We start from the raw sequence: 18,948 nt of genomic DNA on the forward strand, positions 1-18,948 counted from the left end.
AATTAATTTATTTAAAGAGTATGGAACTTAACATGGTTCCTAAATTCATTATGAACTATCCTTTCCTATAAAGAATTAAATTTCAGTTGGGGGCCCAATAATCAGTTTCAAGACAGCAAACAATTGTTCAGTTCATCCCAAATTAAGTTCTGATTCTACCTTTCTCATCTTTCCAGATGTTCACTAGCTACATTAAAAGAATTTTAACAGAGTATATGCTAAAAAAAATTAAAAGATAGAGAATTGTAGAGTTTATAGAATATTAAAATGCAATGCATAAGATGTGTCTGTATGTATGAGGATGTAGGACAGAGTCTGGAAAATGTCCATAATACAGAAATATTCATGAAAAACTAATACCTAGATATCAAATAATTTTCAATAAATATATGAAAACATCACAAAAGCATATATTTTAATTTCTAAGCATAGGTGTAGTAATCACTGCCACCAGGACTGCATGAGGATCGCGTAGACCCCTTGGAAACATCCACAAAGTAACATCTTACTTAGCAGCTACACGATTAGAAACTACTTGGAAGTGCTTTCACTACTGAGAGTTTCCAGGGACTGGCAGGGTTCCAGCACACAAGAGTTCTTTGGGCCCCCTCCACCTGCCCCTGAATGTTACACAGAACAGTTATTCTCGCTTAGCATTATGCTTCAGGCTTGAAATTCCTAAACTGTCTTGATCCACGTGTTCAAATCCCAGAACTGACTTAGCCCTTCATCTTTCCCAGATAAAGTGCACTTTTATTGTGTACATGTGTATACCTTTCTGAAGGGGACTTGAAAATGAAGGTTCTTTATTTCCCAAAAATAATTTTAAAACATCTGTTTTGTAACAGTAAGCATTTGCTCCTGTCCTTGGGTAACATTCCTTTTTCCGTTCTGCACCCAGGTGGCTGGCACTGACCCTTCTTTCCTTTCCTAGCCAAATGCAGGGCCTAAGTGCGTGCTGGCAACCCAGCCCTCATCAGAGCTCTGCCCTGCTTAGAGGAATAGTGAGAGAGGTAGGAAGTGTGCCTGAGGAAGGGCTATGTGTTGGCGGTCCCCTGCTTTTACAAGCACAGAAGTGCTTGTGGAAGAATGGAAAAGCAAGGCAGCGTTCAAAATCCTGGAGTCACAAATCACTCACCTTCCATACTCAGTAGGGTTGTAATTTGCAGATTGGGTTCCTTCAGGATGACAGTTTCTCTGTTTAATTACACCATATTGATGTGCATCTATGAGGACAATCGTTAGGAACAAACAGTCCAAAATATCCATAAAATGTAAAATTAAAAAAAAATATTTTCAGGAGTGAAATGAGATGATGCTTCACCCGCATGGGCACAAAATGATCCAAGTTCTGTGAGCACGGTGTCTTGGGTTTCATATCAGTTACCTCAGCATAACTTTTTGATTATTTCTAAAGTCAGGCACAGAATGAGGGGAGACACAGTTTGACCTTTCCAGACTTGCTGCATTTTAATTTTTCCTATGCTTAGAAATAATACAGAAAAACCCAAGAGGTAATACTATTTTTGTATAGAATGCCTGAAGTTGTACTAGGCATGTTCGGAACACATTAAAGATACTGTCCTGACACAAGAGATTTACAATCTGTTTTCAAATATTAAGTAACTAATGAGAGCAATAAATGCTGGAAGAAAAGAGTGGATAAAGGTTACAATAATAAGATTATAGCATTCTTCCACTATGCATGTGTATTTTAAAATTCACTTCAATTTTGCTACCTCAGTCTAGGCTTTGGGTTTTCATTTTGTCTCTTTTTTTCTTAGTCAGGTTTAATTTTCTGTCTGAACCCACCAGACCATAACATCCTGACTAAAAACTCTGACCAGACTTTTTTTTTTCTTTTTTTTTTCTTTAATTTGGATCGTACCCACCCTGCTTGCACAGCCAACATTGATGGCTTGTTTGTAGCAGAAACATTATCATGGCCTTTCCTCTGACAGTCAAAGCTGAAGTACCGATAGAACATACACTTGAATGCATGCGCTACTTTTTTCTACACAGGGAAAGTGATACAAAAAAGTAATTATATGATTTCTACACAATTACACCTGGATTTTTAAATCTCCACTTTGAAGAATGTACTGTACACCATGCCATATCTGTGGGTCGTGAAACGCATGCAAAACTTGTGTTAATACTCTGTCTTCTCCTTCTCATCCAGCCTTAACAGTGACTTAAAAATGATTTGTGAAAAATCAATAATGCACCTTACTGGCTTTTTTGTAATGTATAAAAAAGGGTGGTTTTTGCCAATTTTTTAAACACTCTGAAAATATCAGGATTGTAAAATTGGATTTTTATTGATTTTCTTGGAAGATCTTTGGGGTTTCGACAGATATGTATTGACAGCAGCCACCTCTAGGTGAATCGAAAGTATTGAATATGTAATGCAAATCATTCTATCTTCAACATATTTGACTTATGTTAAAAAAAAAAAAAAGATCAGAAATCTTTTTTCCTCTCAGTCTTTGCTCTTGTGGTATTATGCTTTCTCATGTTCTTTAGTCACACACAGTCTTGCAGGCTGCAGACAAAAGATAAACAAACAAAAAATGGAATATCTAATGTTTCAAATACAAGCACAGCTAAAAAAGTAAAACACTCCTCAAGCCCTTATAGATTATAAATAAACAGAAAAATGGCACAAATCTGTATCTAGAAAAATAATTTCTTTCTCAATATTTGTAATGAAAGGAGTTGTCAGTCACATTATTTTTTATGTAAATTTACGTAAGCTGATGAATCATAACTGAATTATGGCCTAATCTTCCTGGGTTTGGCCAGCATTTCAATTTTTATTTCCATCGCTTTCATTTATTTTTATCTGTTTATATAACGGATTTCAGGAGTCCACTCCAGAACCCGTAACTAACTCAGCAGGAAGAGGGGGCCTGCTTCAAGTCACTTTCGGTCCAACACAAGAAGTGGATGCAAGAGACAGATCAGAGTAAGATGACACTAGTCACCATGATAGACAGTAATCTTGGCACACAGCTGACTATTCATTATCATTCCTTCAGTAGACATCACAGCATAGGAGATTTTTAGGGAGGGATTTGAGGGAGGAAAATTAGGTGAGTGGGAGTGAGAAGCAGCAGTGAGGGAAAGCATGAAGGTGCTGGTTTGAAAATGTAACTAGTAGAGAGTTATTACTGAATGAAATGTGTGGGGGGAAGACATTGATTTCTCCATAGGATATTAAAAGATGATAGGGTGGGAATAAGCTGTAAAGAGCCACGAAAGCAAAGTAGCTTCTGTTTGCCAAGATGCTGAAGGAGGAGGGGATACACTGAAATAAGGAATATGGCTGAAACAATGATTATAAGGATAACCAGGGCAGCAGTGTTTTGCATTGGTGTTCTCTTATTCTTTGCTGGTTTGTGATGTCCAAGATTAGATTATTAGCTTTGGAAGGGCGGGGACCAAAGACGGCTGTGTACTAACAGGCACCCTAACATATTTTTCGGTGCTCCAAAAATGCATAAATAAAAATGAGCAACTGCTTCTCCTGAATGCTATTTCCCTTGTTCTTCAGCCCTTATTGTTCAAGTTACACCATTCAGTTATCTTTCTGTTTTCAAAGGAACTTTCTCCATGAACTTTCCCGTTCTTTCTTGTCAAATTATCTCCCTGTTTTTGGAAAGACTGCATATCGTCTATTTTTAACACTGTTTCAGCTTGGTGAGGTGACTATAACATAGCATTAAACTCAGACTAAAAAAATGAGTGTGGCATTTCTAGGTTTTTCAAGTGTGTTAACTCAGAAGAGCTAATTTGATGGGGAAAAGTGCTTTTCCCCAGATGCCTTGGATTTCAGTAGACCTTCTTGCAGGTATTTGACTTAATAGAATGGCAGTTAGATTCAAAAGGCCTGTTGGATTAGTATTTGTGGTCACCATAGAAGTGAGTCTCTCAGAGAAATGTGAATAAAGAGGTCATCTGAAGAACTGATATGGAAGGTTTCTCCACAGGCACTTAATTCTTAGAAATTTAGAGATGAAAAATGCTGTATGAGATGAAAAATGCTGTATGAGTATTAATAGCCGGGAATGAAATATGGATGAGGGGACAGTAAAGCTGGAATAGCAAGTAGAACAAAGGGAATAAGGGGATGTGGGGACATGATAAGGAACCAGACTAGGGCTGCAGACTTGGACAGAACTGTCTAAGACCTTAAAAAAAAAAAAAGAAGAAAAAAGAAAGTGTAGATGAAGGAATGAAGAGGTAAGTAATATGTGAAATTATGTGAAGGAGGGCTGGGATGGGACATTGCTATCAGGGAACCTAAAAGAAAGGGGTTGTAGCAGGATGAAGGATGACCAGAAGCAAAAACGTGTCCTAGCTACTGATACAGGCATGGTCACCTTTTCACTGAGAAAGAGAAAGCCAGACTTGATAACAGACTAGACAAAGAGGAAAAGAAACAATTAGGTTAGGTTTTTGTGACAGACAGACAGGGAGGAGGTACTGTAATGCACATATGTGGAGAGATTCCAGGAGAGAATGTTTTTGTCTATGTTAAACCTGAATTGGTGCTGATGATGTTTCTCAATGATGTGCAGGAAAATTTAATGTAAGCAACAAGCCATGAGATCTGAATGGGCAGAAGAAAAAGATCAGAGTACATGTGGCATATTCTGAAAAGGGATGCCCCAAGATCATTTGCCCAGCAGCAAACAAGGAAAAGCATGAGGCTTGGGTGATCTGCTAGCCTGGAGAAAGAATATAAGGGAGAGGATGTGGGGGCTGTGTGTGTGTACTTACTGTAGTTCACTGTCAGCAGCGAGACAAATCAGCCTTGGTAGTACGCTGGTGACCACCTATAGTTTATGAGGACTGCAGAGGGAAAAGTCTAGAAAATATTTTCCAGAGTTTGGATCTAGATGGCTTTGCTGAGCAAAGAACAGCAGCCACACTCCCGTATTCTTCTGTGCAAAGGTGTATCTTCTAACTCCATCACAAAGCCCCCTTGGTACACCACTTTAGACAGGTATTTCATCAAGTCCCTGGCACAGGAATGTGGCTAAAGTAATACTAAATTAGCTTATATAATTCTCAAGTAATGTACTGATAGTGAAAAGAAGTAGATGAAGGAAAAAGGCCTAAGTGCCACTGAAAAAGAAAGGAAACAGCAAAGGAAGAGAAACCACAAAAACAGATCCTGCAAAAATAACCAGAGAACTATGAGCTGAAAGAACAATGAACAAGGCCACAAAAGGCAGGGAGAAAGGAAGCAACTGACCCTACAGAAAAATCTAAGCGTGTACAACCTGCAGGCATTATCCACGTGAGCCTTGTTAAGAGGAGTTGTACTGGAGCAGAAAAGGCACATACCGGATAGGAAGACAAAGAGGTGAAGTGATGTTTGAAGAACAGAACTTTAGATGGAGAAAGATACAATTTTACCTGCCTTGATTTTTAAGCTTGGAGTGTTTCACAGACTAGTCATTGGTCACTAGGAAGTGGTTACATTAATTTACTAGCTATAAGGAGGCAAACACCTAAGTGCGTAGATAGCCATAAACAGTCCTGCCTGTTTTGATTGCTTAGCATTACATGCATACTCTGTTTCATAGTTTTATCAGCCACCCAGTTTGGGGTGCGTTCACCCCCATGTCTGCCCATGTATGCAAACATACATACTTGGACGTGTAACACTGATGCTTGTCCCATGGCTAGCCTTGCTTTTGAGAGCTTGGAGTTTGTCTGCGTTGAGGATGTACAATGAAGCTCCCGTCTCAGCCTTGCATTAGTGAGACACGCATGATCAGACCCAACCTGCTGGGTCTCTTGGGAAACACACACATAATTAGCCCCTTTGCACCAATTACTTCACTGCTGTATTTGCCACATGGTGAGTGTCACCCAGTGGGCCTGCAAACACGCGCACGCAGAAACCCTCCCGTCCCCAGGAAGCATCACTGTATTTGCCATATGTTCAGGCTCACCTGCTAGGTCTGGGAGGAGGAGACAGACGGGCAACACTCACACACATAATGAAGCTCCCCACTGGGCTGCCTTAAGAAATTAAAAAAAAGAAAAAAAAGTTGACATAACTGCCACACGATCAGATTCACCTGCTGAGTTTTGGGGCAGGGTGGGGTAGTCACTCACACACACTTTGCCACCTCTGCACAAAGGGTGCCTCCTCGTAATGCCTGTGCTCCACCTCAGCGCCTTAGGCTGGAAACCAGAGCGAGAGGGACGCACTCCCTTCCCCACTGGGGCGGCAGACACCCCTAACCCGAACGGGCCGCCAGGCCCCTCTGCCCCCGCTCCCCTTCGGGTGCCAAGGCCGTAGGTGCTCCCTGATCTGACTGGGGCGGGACACGCACTTCCACAACGAGCCTCTCCTCCTCGGAGCCCTGTGACTACCGCGGGGCCAGACCCGGCCCCGGCCGGCGGGGAGCGAGGACCGGGTGCCGGCTCAGGTACCCGGCTATCGCCCCCCTCCTCCCGGGCGCTGTTACTGTAATTGCCAAGGTAGAGACCGTCACCAGGGAGAAGATAACAAGCCCGTCCCTCCCTGGGCGAGCAGTTCCTGTAAACACCAGCAGCGAGCGGTACCGGGGGGCCGGCGGGGCTCCCCTCACGCACGACCGTTCCCGCCCCTCACGCACGGCCGCCCCACCCGCGACCACCGGGGGCGGCCGCCGGCCTGGGCGACAACGGGAGCAGAGAGACCTGCGCCCCCCGCCCCGCCCCGGGCCCGGGCAGGCTCCCCGGGGCGCCGGGCGGGCGTTCGCCGGGCGCCGTTCGCGAGCGCGGCGTTCGGGCCGCCCCCGCTGCCCGCCCCCGCTGCCCGCGCCGCCATGGCGGCCGGCCTGCCGGCGGGCGGGGACGGAGGGGGGGCGCGGGACTCCCCTGGCGGTGACGTGTGTTGCCATAGCGACGGCCAGGCAGCGTCTCGCTCCGGGGGGGGGGGGTGGGGGGGACGACAACAAATATGGCGGAGAGGAGCAGGACGGCAGAGACGGGTCAGTGCCAGCCGCAGTCGCCTGGGCGGGGGGAGAGGGGAAAAGCCCCCCTTCTCCAGGGGCTTCTGTCAGCGGAGGGGGCCTGCCTCGCAGCGGAGTGCGGGAGACGGAGCTCTTCTCCCGGGGGAAAGGGAGGGAAGCGCCTCCTGGCCGAGGGCACTGAGGTGGAGAAGGGGCCGGGGCAGAGGCCTCTGTCCAGAGAGCTGCGGAGGAAGGCAAGACACCTTCCCTTGGGGGATGAGGAGCATCTTCCCGGGGGAGAGGTGGTCGTGGGGAGTGCTCTTTCGGGCAGGGAGAGGGGGAAGAGTCCCCAGGTACTCCAGCCCTGCTGAGGGGGGAGTGCCCCGCTTTGGGGGGGAAGGTGAGGGGGTGAGAGCTCTCCCCCAGCAAACAATATCTGGGGGAGAGCCTCGGTTGTGCAGAGGAAGAAGCTGGTGGTGGGGCAGCCTGCACTGGACACCATCCTCCCCGCACAGGGGGCAAAGGTGGCAGCGGTGAAGAGCAGACCAAAACGGTGGTGCACAGGAGTTCCCCTCACACAAGAAACCACGACCTGCTTTATTTAGAATGAAAAAATAATATGTGAAGTCAGGGGGCTGGAACTGAAACTGCACCACAAGGCTGATAGCTTGGGGGTTGACCTGCAGGTGCTGCTTGACCAGTCTCGGGAGGTATAAAGCACCCAGAGGCTGCAGAGGGGCAGCACCTTACCTCTCACATGCATTATTTTGTGAGGGTCTTTTTAAGGAAGGTGCCAAATGTTGTTCTCCCTATTCAGGTTGTATTAACAGTGGCTCTAACTGTGTAGGTGAAGAGTTGTTCTTTGGTGAAGCTGAAGTTTTGTGTTTCCTCATGAATGATAAGGATCCTCCAAGTACAGGCATCTTTCCTATTGTAATGAAACACAGTTAAGGTCTTTTCCAGCCCATGTGAAAACACAGGTCCCTGAAATAAATTACGAAAATTAGATATATTAACATTCGGAGGATGAAACAAAGATAATGACAGTTTTCCTGAATGTTTAATATCCCACAGCATCATACATAAATTATCTGGGTTGCTGGACCAAAAGTTCATTTTCCTAGCCTGCTGTGTTAGCTGCTGTGCATATGCTTTTTCAGCCTCAGAAGTGGTTCCAACTAAAGATGCATTATCCATAGAAATGATTTTGGATTTTTGGGCCACTTAAGGTGAAAAAAGTGATAAATATGTGGAGCGCTGTTGTGCTCTGGGAAACAATACTACAAAGGCTACGCCTAAATGGATTGGCCATAAGGTTCTTGAATTCCCTGTGTTCAGCCATGCTGTTTATGAACCTCTGAAACAACACTGTAAAGTTTATTGTACATTAAACTCGTCCATGAGCAGGTGATTGTCTTCACCCATTGTGTTGTGCAACACTACTAACAACAGTTGATCATCTCTGACTATGCTGTGAAACAGGAAACAAATCTCCAGCAGCCGTTTGACTTTGTCAGCTTTCCTACCTACTTCATCTACCCATGCCTGTGCCATTGTCTGTAACTTTCTTTAACATATAATGTAAATTTCCTACTATTTCCAGATTAGCGCATAAACTTACTGTTGCATTGTGTTCTCTGCTATATGATTTACATCTGCAGCCTTACAGTATTTGGTTTGTATTTTTAACATTGTCCAGATTTTTTTCCATGTCTAACCATTGCAGCTAACTAATCAGTGATTTCCTCATAAATGTGTCTCAGCTTGTGCTGAAATAATGTTTTGTTGCATGTTCCTGTTACATGTCTGCTTAGGTTTTGCAATGCCTGTCTGGCCATTTGGAAGTCTTAATTTGCGGGTCCTTCTTTTTCGGAGAAACCAGATGAAGAGTTAAAAATGCAAAGAACCACAAAGACAGGAAGAAGACCCAAAACTTTCAGAGATCAGTGGGACTTGGGAAGGAAACTTGTGATCTTGGCCCATTTTTAAGAAAGGACATGGAAAGTAGGCTGTGGAAAAAAAGGTGGGGTGGTTTGGGTTTTTCTGCCTTTTTCCCCTCAACTTTGGTTTCTGACTGTCACCTGACACTGAAGGGATGGACAGGTTCTTTTAGGGATCCTTGGCAGATCCCCAAAAGAACCCGTTTGTCTCCTTAGTGCCAGGTGATACTGACACTGTTGGTGTGCACATAACATAAATGGGGAACATTCTTGTTCTTGGTGCATCCTGACGGCTTAGTATGTCTTCATGATAATGTCAGATCTGGACCGGTCTTCAGGAGGTACAGGAATCTAGCTCTGGAACTGCATTTTGTATAAATTTAATTTTTTATGTATGGATGCAAGGAGAATAAAGCTGTTACAGAAGGACAGAACATCGTTCAAACCGTATAAATTGATTTAGCCAGTATGACTATATTATACTTGCTGTTTTGTTTTTACAGCAGCATCACATTTTTATTCCTGGATCAGAAAACACAAGTAATAACTAAGTCTTATCTTCCCATCTTGAAATATTGATTGTTATTTGTAATTTTCAAATGAGAAAACTGAGTTACAGAGGAATTGCAGGTGACTTATCCATGCTTTATAGCAACACAGATTACTGCTATGGACCATTCTTTACTGGTTTAATTCAGTAACCTGTGTTTGACAAGAGTCAGTGTCAGGGAAAGATGTCAGATATAATATAACGTGCACCTACAGAAAGGTGATTCTAAAAATCAAGTTTCTTCCTAAATATTATCTGTTACTGAACTATATACATCTAAGATGCTTACAACCCCTCTGAATTCTTAGCTTTGAAAACATACTGTGTCAAGAGGTTTTGTATATTTTACTTTATGGAAAGCATACCTATTTATAATGTAAGCATTTATCATCTCTGTTTTATTAGTATCTCCTTATTCATCTGTTATAGGAAGTAAATCTGTTAATCTTTCTTACACTGATAATTGTACTTATTGTTTCAGTATATACAAATATTTTCTTATTTCCAGTACTTTTTCATGTGCAAGATTTTTGTTTCTGCAGTAGTTTTTTGCAAGTTTTGTACCATTTTATTGGGGAGGGGTATTAGGACACGCAGAATTGCAAGAAGTACTTTAGAAGAGGGACTACCAGCTACCATCAGTTTTTATTATACTGTTACGCTCAGCATTATTTTCTATATCATGGTTTAAGACAATCTCTGTGTTTCAAATGAGATTGAGATTTAGTATGGAAGGTGGATTATCTCACATCTGTCTACTACGGAGTTCATATTCTGGTGCTGTCCTCGCTGGACTAGGTAGGCATCTGGTCTAATCCGTTAAAATAGTTTCTGTGTTCCAATGTTTGGTTAGAGTGCTGCAAATCAACTCAATTTACCCTGGATTAATCAGTCCATTTTCCCATGTAGTTGGCTTCTTAGTCCTAACAGGTTTCTTGGAGCTGCTCAGATCAGCTTTCTGTAATAAACTGTAAGTCTGTATGCTTCCTTGTTTGTGTTTCCAGGCTGAAGCCTTCATGTCTTAAGGTGGGAATCCAAATTAAAAGCAACTTAAATCTTTACAAATGAAGTCTGCAGGAGAATGAAAGTGATTAAGACTAGTTAGTTACTTTCAGGAGCTTCTTGGTTAGACTTCCAGTTGTTCAGCTCAGCTGACCTTGATACCTCAAACATTCGGAAGGTAAAGGATATAGCAAGATGGCCAGTTTATTTAAGTTTCTTCAAAAACAGATCAATGTTATTTTTCCAATTCTGTAGCAAAAAGGACCTTATAACTTCTCAAAGGAAGGTTTAGGAGTAGGTCAAAGTGAGTACAGAATGCCTGTATTTGCTAATTTTTTGACCCATGAACCAGATGAAAGTATTTAACTTTTCAGACATGGATCCAACTAAAATTTCACTAGTTATCTCATTCTCCCCAAGCCATTCTTATTCTTCTAGGCATCTATATTACCTTCAGAAGACTTGCTTCCAGAGGCCTGAATGATCAAAGGGTGCAGGTTATCTCTGAGTTCTGTGATAGTTTTCTATCTAAGGCAGCTGAATATTAGCCTGGATTGACAGTTCTAATATGCATTATTCCACAGTTGCTAGTCATTTTGTGGCTATTAGTATTTCTGATATTTCATTGAGTCATTGTCACTGAAATCATAGTGAAAGCAAAAAAAGTCATTTACTCACAGTGCTGAACAGGATATAATTATATGTCTTTAGACCAAAGATCCTTGTTATCAGAACTAACAGGTTTCCCAGCTGAATGTGTAGGTTTTCATGTTTAGTTACATGTCATGATAGATACCTTGCAGAGCAATGTTAAGTCACATTTCATATTAAAAATGATTGGAATTTTCGAAAGTGTTCACAGCTGGACGGACCTGGCTTCAGAGAGGAGACCTTCGAATCCCTGCTGAATGCTGAACCCTACTCAAAGTCTGGGTAGTAATTAATGGTTCTAAAATACTTAGTTCTGAGATCATTATTTCAGGAGATCTGCATGTGGAGGGCCCAATAGAACAGCTGTGTAAATTCTGCAGTGTTTTGTAATTGATTTTAATATGATAGTGCTGAGCTAGACAATTTTGAAAGATAGATCTTGATTATTCTTTCAAAAAGGAATAGTTATTCTTTTAAAAATATTTAATCACATATGGTATGAACACAATTTGGTATCAGGAACATAATGCTTTCTTTTAGGTGGCCTTAATTATTAAATAAAAACCAAATTAAATAAGACAACCTAATTTATTTGTCTTTAAATATAGGCCTTTTTCATAACTGGAACTTCTCATTCACTGGCTTTATCATGAGGAAATTTAAAATGGGAGAAATCAGCTAATTACTTTAACAATATTATTTAATCTTGGTCATTCAAATAACACCATACATCAGTGGCACTTCCGGTCTTCCAGGCAAATTTAATCTCTTAAATTGATTTGTCCTTCCTCAAATTATTTCTGAATTTGCAAGTGTATATAAACAATAAACCTTATTTCCTAATATACACTACTAGCCTGTAAACATAGCTGAATTCCAGTGTTTGGGAAAAGACACTGCAGTTTTCATGCTGAAAGGGATCTGCCCACTCTATTCTCTGGTCAACATGAAGAAATTTCAAAAGCCAGTGGAAAACTAAGGGTGCTGGGCCCAGACCTGCAGATCTTCACACACCACAAAGAGCTATTTACAGTTGTTTAACAAATGCTGCAGGATGTATTTGTAAACAAATATAAAATGTGTTTTGTTCAACAAACACATTGGCCAGAACTTACTGATAGCGTTGGTGCCTGTTAGCTTAAGTGGTTTGAAGTCCGGAGGATATTAGAGTTAGGTTTGTTAGTAAATTTGAAACACTCTGTAAGACCATTAACTACTTCAGTTTTTACTGCTTAGGTTGAAATATTCATTGAAGTGATACATAGAAGTTAACTATAGTTGCTACAGAAAGATATTATAATAATCATTATATTCCATTGCCAGTAGACTGATACTCAACTAATTTCCAACTTCTTCAGTTATCGAGTGGAAACAATTCCCACTAGAAGAATTCACTGAAGAAGAGCTGCTAATATATTTTTGGTACTTATAGCTTTGATCATGTTTCTATTACATAATTTGCCATATAAGGAAACCTGAGAAATACTGATGAAGGCTTTATACAGCCAGAAAATATAATTTTAGCAAAAGAAAAAAACAGAAATGTGTTGGGTATTCCAGTTGCCACTTCTAATGGTTTACCATTTTGTAGCCATATTTCAAACAGTTTTTTCTTTGACAAATAATCAAAACTCTTGAAAGTTACTTACCTTAAGCCTTGCAATGTGTTTTCTTTCAGTGAAGCTGAAAGCACCCTATTCAGTATTAGCGCTTGTGAGAGGAGGTTTTTGAATTTGTAAAAAGTAAAGTGAGACATATTGAGAATTTTAATAGGTTTTATACTGAAATTTGTAAAACAAGTTTCTGCAAGTTTCTTTAGTGTTGCTGTCACTGTATTTAGTAGGCAGAAGTCTCATGCAAAAAATGGATCAAGCTCAGAGTCCATTTATATGGACTACGTAGCTTTTCTATTTTTTGAAGCTGAGCTTTATAGATATAATGCTCATTAAAATAGTTTTTAAAGTCAGCTTCCTGTGTTAAAATGTAACTGGCTTGATCTCCACGTGGGGCCACTAACAGGACTGGAAAATTCAGAAAGCCCGCTTTCCGAATGGGACACCTAATAACAATAGCTGTTATCTTTCACAGAAGAAATGGACAACTTGTCTACAGTCAGAGGTTTTCCTTCCTCCTGTTCCTCTTTCCTTCAGCAACACCTGTTCAGGGACAAAAGCCATAGAGTGAAATGACTGTATAGTAATCTTTATTTTTTTTTTTAAATAAAGAACTAGGATACCCTGATAACAGAAGGCACCAACCCCCAGACAAATGAGGTGCTACAGGATGTGAAGAGGAGTTTGGTACAGATATTTGCTCTTAATGCTGCTCAGATCCAGCAGTGCCGCCTCTGGTTGGCAGTGGTGCTGCTGGATGCATACTGGCTCCATCAGACCCACCTAGGTGTATGCATTGTGCTACATCACTCTTATTTCTGGAAGACTGTGCTGCCCTTTTCCAGAACTGTGTGATCTACAGAAACCAGCTCAGATTTCTCAAGTAGTCCCCAAAAGGAGTTGGCATGCAGAGTCTTGATGCAGAATTGCCAGGTTTAGATTGCACTGTACCTGAGATAAGAAGTTCTTCCAGGCCCAAGCTGTGGCTGCAATTAATCTACAATAGAGGTAGGCAATTTACAGGTAATTGAGTGTTGGTTATGGGTACACATCTATGTGTCCCGTATCTCAGCTTCCCTGTCACGTTGTCCCCACAACTCATCATTTTCATGACATTGCCACAGGGGCCAAGCCTGTCATTTAAGAAGTGCTATAATTTTTAACCTTAGATTTTTAAATATGTTTTTTGGAAGTAATTTTACTATTTGTGTGTTGGAATGGTTTGGAAAACTCTGCTTTTCCAAAATAACAATAATGACTTCCATTTCCTTTAATCGCGCACTCTGCAAATTCAGAGATGTGGACTTTAGTATTAAACCTAGGGCCCTGATCCTGCAAATGTTTGGCATTGAGTTTGATGTATATATGTGTATAGTACAGTGTTTTCATGATTGGTTCTATTTTAGGATAAGTAATGTATTGAGGTTAGAGACTAGAATGTATACAGTCTGATACATATGTTTTCTAATATACATATGTGTCCCTGTTCTCTCAGTATGGTTAACTGGCTGATTTTATATATCCATCGTGGCAAAAATCAAGCATAGAAAAGAGGACAGGTGAGGAAATCAGTTGTTTCAAATTGTTATTATTAAATAAATAAGCTATCTGACTATTTATGCGCTAGTTCATACAGCTATTTACTTAGCAGTGGATCTCACAATCATGAGCAAAAACTGGCAAGATTTTGCTTTTCCATATTGTTTCATAACCCCCTTGAAAAATGTGTTGAATTTCAGTCTCCACAAAAGCAAGTGGAACGTCAGTTCCTGTGAATCACCAGAGCAGAGCAGCAGGAATCCATTCCAAAGAAAGCCCAGCTGGATTCATTACAGGTCTACTGATGTGTTTTCATTTGCAATAAGCAGCAAAATTACCGTGTGATTACAGTAAACTTTAGAGCTGGGTAACACCTATCAAGTGACTATCATGTTTTCCTGCATATGCAATGCAGATGAGACAGTATGATGCACTTGATTAATGAAAAAATCCTCAAATAACCTATACAAATCCAAAGGCAGTGGCATTATTTTGGGAGGACTCTCCATGTGAAGTAGGATTGTGAGATGAACTTGCCGTTGTACTATTTACCTACACCCAAGGTCTGTAGTACTGCAGAATAACAGATGTTTTGTAACTACCCAGACTACCAGTATATATGCTGCTGATTTTATTTCTAAGCAGTACAAATAATCAGTAATTTAATCTCAGAGTTTTCTGTATGTAAGCCTTCTTGTAGCTAGAAGTTTGGCTTGTGTTCTGAATGTATGAAATACTTTATATGTATTTCGTATTCCTATAAATATTGTATCAACATTTGTTCTGTTAAAAAACTGCTGAATAAGGTGTATTAGTTAGTAGTGCTCTCTATAGTTTAATTCCTGTTGTTACATTGCTGATGCAAGAGAGTTAATAGACCAAGTTTGCTTTGCTGACATTTTTATGTTAGCAAACAGGAATTCTGAAACAATATTTAAATCTTTCACTATACAGTACTTTGTGAATAAAATAAAACACTGCAATGATATAATTATTTGACATGAAATACTAGGTTATGTTTAAGTGTTTTTTGACTAAAGAGTGAATTCAGCAATGTGAGTGGGCAGTGCTTGGGTGAAAGAAATTCTTGGTGGCTTAAAATACTCCATTTTGGAATGGACTGTTTTGGAAAGTAGGGGGAAAGATTACAAAGTTAAAGGAGTTGTTTCAATGAGTAATTATAATTATGGCAGTAATTAATTGTGTAATTGATTTCAGCAACCTTGGGGAACAAATTATTCCAGAAGTAGTACTAAGATCCCCAAATTATTTTAAATATGTAGTAGTCAAGAAGATTTTAACTCCAAAGTGAAGAAATTAATTGTGCCTGAAACTACTGTTGACTTAAATTGACTGACAGAAGACATGCCTATCTCTAAACAAAAAGTAAATAGGTGTCATGGTTTTGGCTGGGATAGAGTTAATTTTCTTCACTGCAGCTGGCCTAGCGCTGTGCTTTGGACTTAGTATGAGAACAATGTTGATAACACACCAATGTTTTGGCTGTTGCTGGGTAGCGCTTGTACTAGTCAAGGACTTTTCTAGCTTCCCATGCTCTGCCGGGTGCACGAGAAGCCGGGAGGGAAGGGGGCACAGCTAAGAGAGCGGATTCAAACTGGCCAAAGGGATATTCCATGTCATGTAACATCATGCCCAGTATGAGCTGGCGGGGGGAGGGAGGCAGCAATCGCGGCTCGGGGACCGGCAGCGTCGGTCGGCAGGTGCTGAGTGGTTGTATCGTTTGTGTTTCTGGTTTTTTTCCATTTTTCCCTTTTCGTTTTAATTATATTATCCTTATTGTTATTACTATAATAATAATAATAATCATTATTATAATTATTATTTTATTTTAATTAATAAACTGTTCTTATCTCAACCCACAAGTGTTTTTTTGCTTTTGCTCTTCCAGTTCTCTCCCCTATCCCACAGGGGTGGGGGGAGTGAGTGAGCGGCTGCGTGGTGTTTAGTTGCTGACTGGGGCTGAACCATGGCAATAGGAAGCAAGGGTAAACCCGTATCTTTAAACTACGCTTATTCAAGAACCAAGGAAAAATAGGTCATCAACCCAAAGAAGGATGCATGAATTATGGTGCATAATACACAGGATGGAAATTGTCAGTGAACTTAGTTGCCCAGTTTTCACTTATCACACTCATAAGGGTAGCCCAAGCAGTTGTAGCAGTGTGTGATTACCTCTCTTCCAATCATCTGTGAAATACACATTCTTGAAGAGAAAGATAGTGCTGTGTAAAACTGCTGCTATGTTTCCCCAGAGGATTTTGTGCTCTGTGGAGCCCTTGTGGAAAGCCTAGGTTCCCATGGATAAGGATTCATTACCAGCATAAAGATGTTAGTGGGTGAGTCAGGAATTGAATTCAAGCCTCCTGAAGACTAAACTTACTCAGTGGTAATCAAATACATCTTCTTCTTTGGACAGGTGCATCCACAACAAATTTACAGTAGTCACACTTTAGATGTCAAAAAGTCAAAATACCTCAAGATAGTACCACAGCTGGCCCATATTGAGGCTCACCAGGCTGTTGGTTAATCACGTCTTCTGCTCTTATATCAGAAAAAAAATATTTGAGAATATACAGTGCAGATAATAGAGAAAAAAAAGCTGTGGAGGAAGTAGTGTTACACTGAAAACAGTTTTTGCAATAAAATATTATTTTACCCCATAGGAGGAAAACGGTCAATGTAGTGTGTAGGCCAGATCTCTTGCTTTATCGGTGTAAGTATGGATTAAGTCTGTCTGTTTCATACCTTCTGTATGAAACCTGAAGTATTATACATGGAAATTAAAGCTTGATCTGCACCAACTATAGCTAACTGAATCAATAAATATCCTTTGGCCGGTGGTATTTCTTGAGGTTGTTCAGAAGTAACTTTTAGTAAGCATTTTGCAGGGAATCATTCTGCATTTGAAAATAAGTGGTATATACATGTGTCTCATTAATATACCTGAAAGTTTAAGATAGAGAACCTGCTTTTGTTAAATCAATGATTCACACCTGGGGCAGCTGTTGAAACATGGATATATACCTAGGATCCATATGTATACATGGATATATTCATAGCACATACCCATGAACCTTTCCCTTCCCTTTCTCCCACTTTCTCCATCCTCCCCCACATAAAATACAAAACCAGGTGTACAGAAGCTGATTTGATTCAGGATTAGGTGGCATGGGAAATACTTACACCATTTTAGGATAGGACCAGTGAATACTAGTGAGTGACTTTAACCACCAACTTCTTTTTCCTGTTTTGTGGGTAGTATCATGAGCTTTTGCCCTTACCTGGCATTTTCTACCGACTACGATTCCAAACACTGTAATTGTCTGCCTGTTTTGACTCAGTATTTTTTGCAGGTCACATGCAGTCCTTGTCTTTGGGAAATCGGTTGCTTACAGATTTCAAAAACACATGGGACGGTACGAAAGAAAATGTTACCCATTTAAGTTCTGTAGTACCACACAAGGGATCTGCTTTAACTCTTCAGTTCTTTTCCTGCCTCAGATTCCCTAGCCAGAATTTTCTTCTTGCTTGGTAGGTACACCCCCAAAAACAATTTTTTTGGGACCTAGAACTTGAATTCCTATACACTCTTCAACTGGTGTTTCAGCATCTCCTATTATTCATATGCAGACCTAATTCTCTGAGCCATCTCTTATCTCCCAGGAAGGATGGACTTGCTGATACAATTACTTTTTGCAGATGCATCTCTGAGGGCTAGCTGAACTCGGTAGCTATTATTTACTCTTTCCTCTGCTAGTTGGGGATGTATGTGATGCATCATTTTTTTATTTACAATTTATATGTTTTATGCTTTTGTTTGACCTGTTTTTTGTTTAAAGAAGCATTGCTACTATAACAACAGTTGCATTATGTGATATCTTTGATATTATCAAGATGCCAAATACTTGTGAAAGAAGAATTCTGTATATCAGAAGAAATTCACTGATTCTTACAATGTATTTAAATAAACATATTTTCTGTTAATGTATTTGGCACTACTACATTTTTCGGTATTTTTATTTTCATTTCTGGTGATTATTGTTTTAGTAGATATATTAGATTGTAAAAAGTAATGGATATTATTTTTTTCTTGCTTATGGAGTTCAAAGCATTAATTGCTTTTTTATTTTCAAGAAGAAAATCTGTTCATACCTTGTTGGACATTTTGGGTTTCGCTAAAGCGATACAAAAAATTCCATTGCCATTTGCCTCTGACAAGAAGGTATATCCTTGGAGATAGTCTACACTGAGAAAATACATAAATATTCTTGAAGTAAAGACTGAAGTTATGTTTTTAGGTTAAAGATTGGAAACAAACATTACCTATAAAATGAGTACAAGTCACCACAAGTTGACTTATTTTCTTTTCCTGTAAACTCATAAGTAATGCCAGCCACTGGGAGTGAGGAATCATTCAGGGCAGTATTCGTCTGCCAGACGTTGTCCTCAGTTCAATGTTCTTCACTAGATTTTGGAAAGGAGCTATAACTGACCTTGGATTGACAATTTTATCTCTGTATGGATCTAGTTTTTTTGAATGGGATGGGCAGTGGAGATTTCTCATCATCTTTTCGTACTTGATCAGCCAGTAAGTTGATGGCTTTGATTTAGGCTAAGCACCTTATGTACTTTTTTGTTCCTACTTATCTTTGGGCTGCCTGCTGTCTGCTCAA

At 40.3% G+C, this 18,948-nt stretch overlaps 1 protein-coding gene and 1 long non-coding RNA gene across 2 annotated transcripts in view; one reads left to right on the forward strand and one right to left on the reverse strand.

Annotated features, from left to right (window-relative positions):
- Window positions 1–1,454: 1,454 nt before the first annotated feature.
- On the reverse strand, window positions 1,455–6,792 carry LOC142059177 (uncharacterized). Its single transcript, XR_012661246.1, has 3 exons — window positions 6,136–6,792; window positions 5,970–6,039; window positions 1,455–2,545 (listed from the first exon to the last, which is right to left on the reverse strand). It is a non-coding gene; the product is annotated as an uncharacterized LOC142059177 (long non-coding RNA).
- Window positions 6,793–6,954: 162 nt separating this feature from the next.
- Window positions 6,955–18,948, forward strand: part of AGBL4 (AGBL carboxypeptidase 4) — a 991,536-nt gene continuing 979,542 nt past the window's right edge. The window contains exon 1 of the mRNA XM_075097666.1: window positions 6,955–6,998. Coding sequence (XP_074953767.1) covers window positions 6,968–6,998 — 31 coding nt within the window. The 5' untranslated portion in view covers window positions 6,955–6,967. The remainder of the gene's footprint in view (window positions 6,999–18,948) is intronic.

Source organism: Phalacrocorax aristotelis, chromosome 6 (assembly GCF_949628215.1).
Source record: "Phalacrocorax aristotelis chromosome 6, bGulAri2.1, whole genome shotgun sequence".
NCBI lineage: Eukaryota > Metazoa > Chordata > Aves > Suliformes > Phalacrocoracidae > Phalacrocorax > Phalacrocorax aristotelis.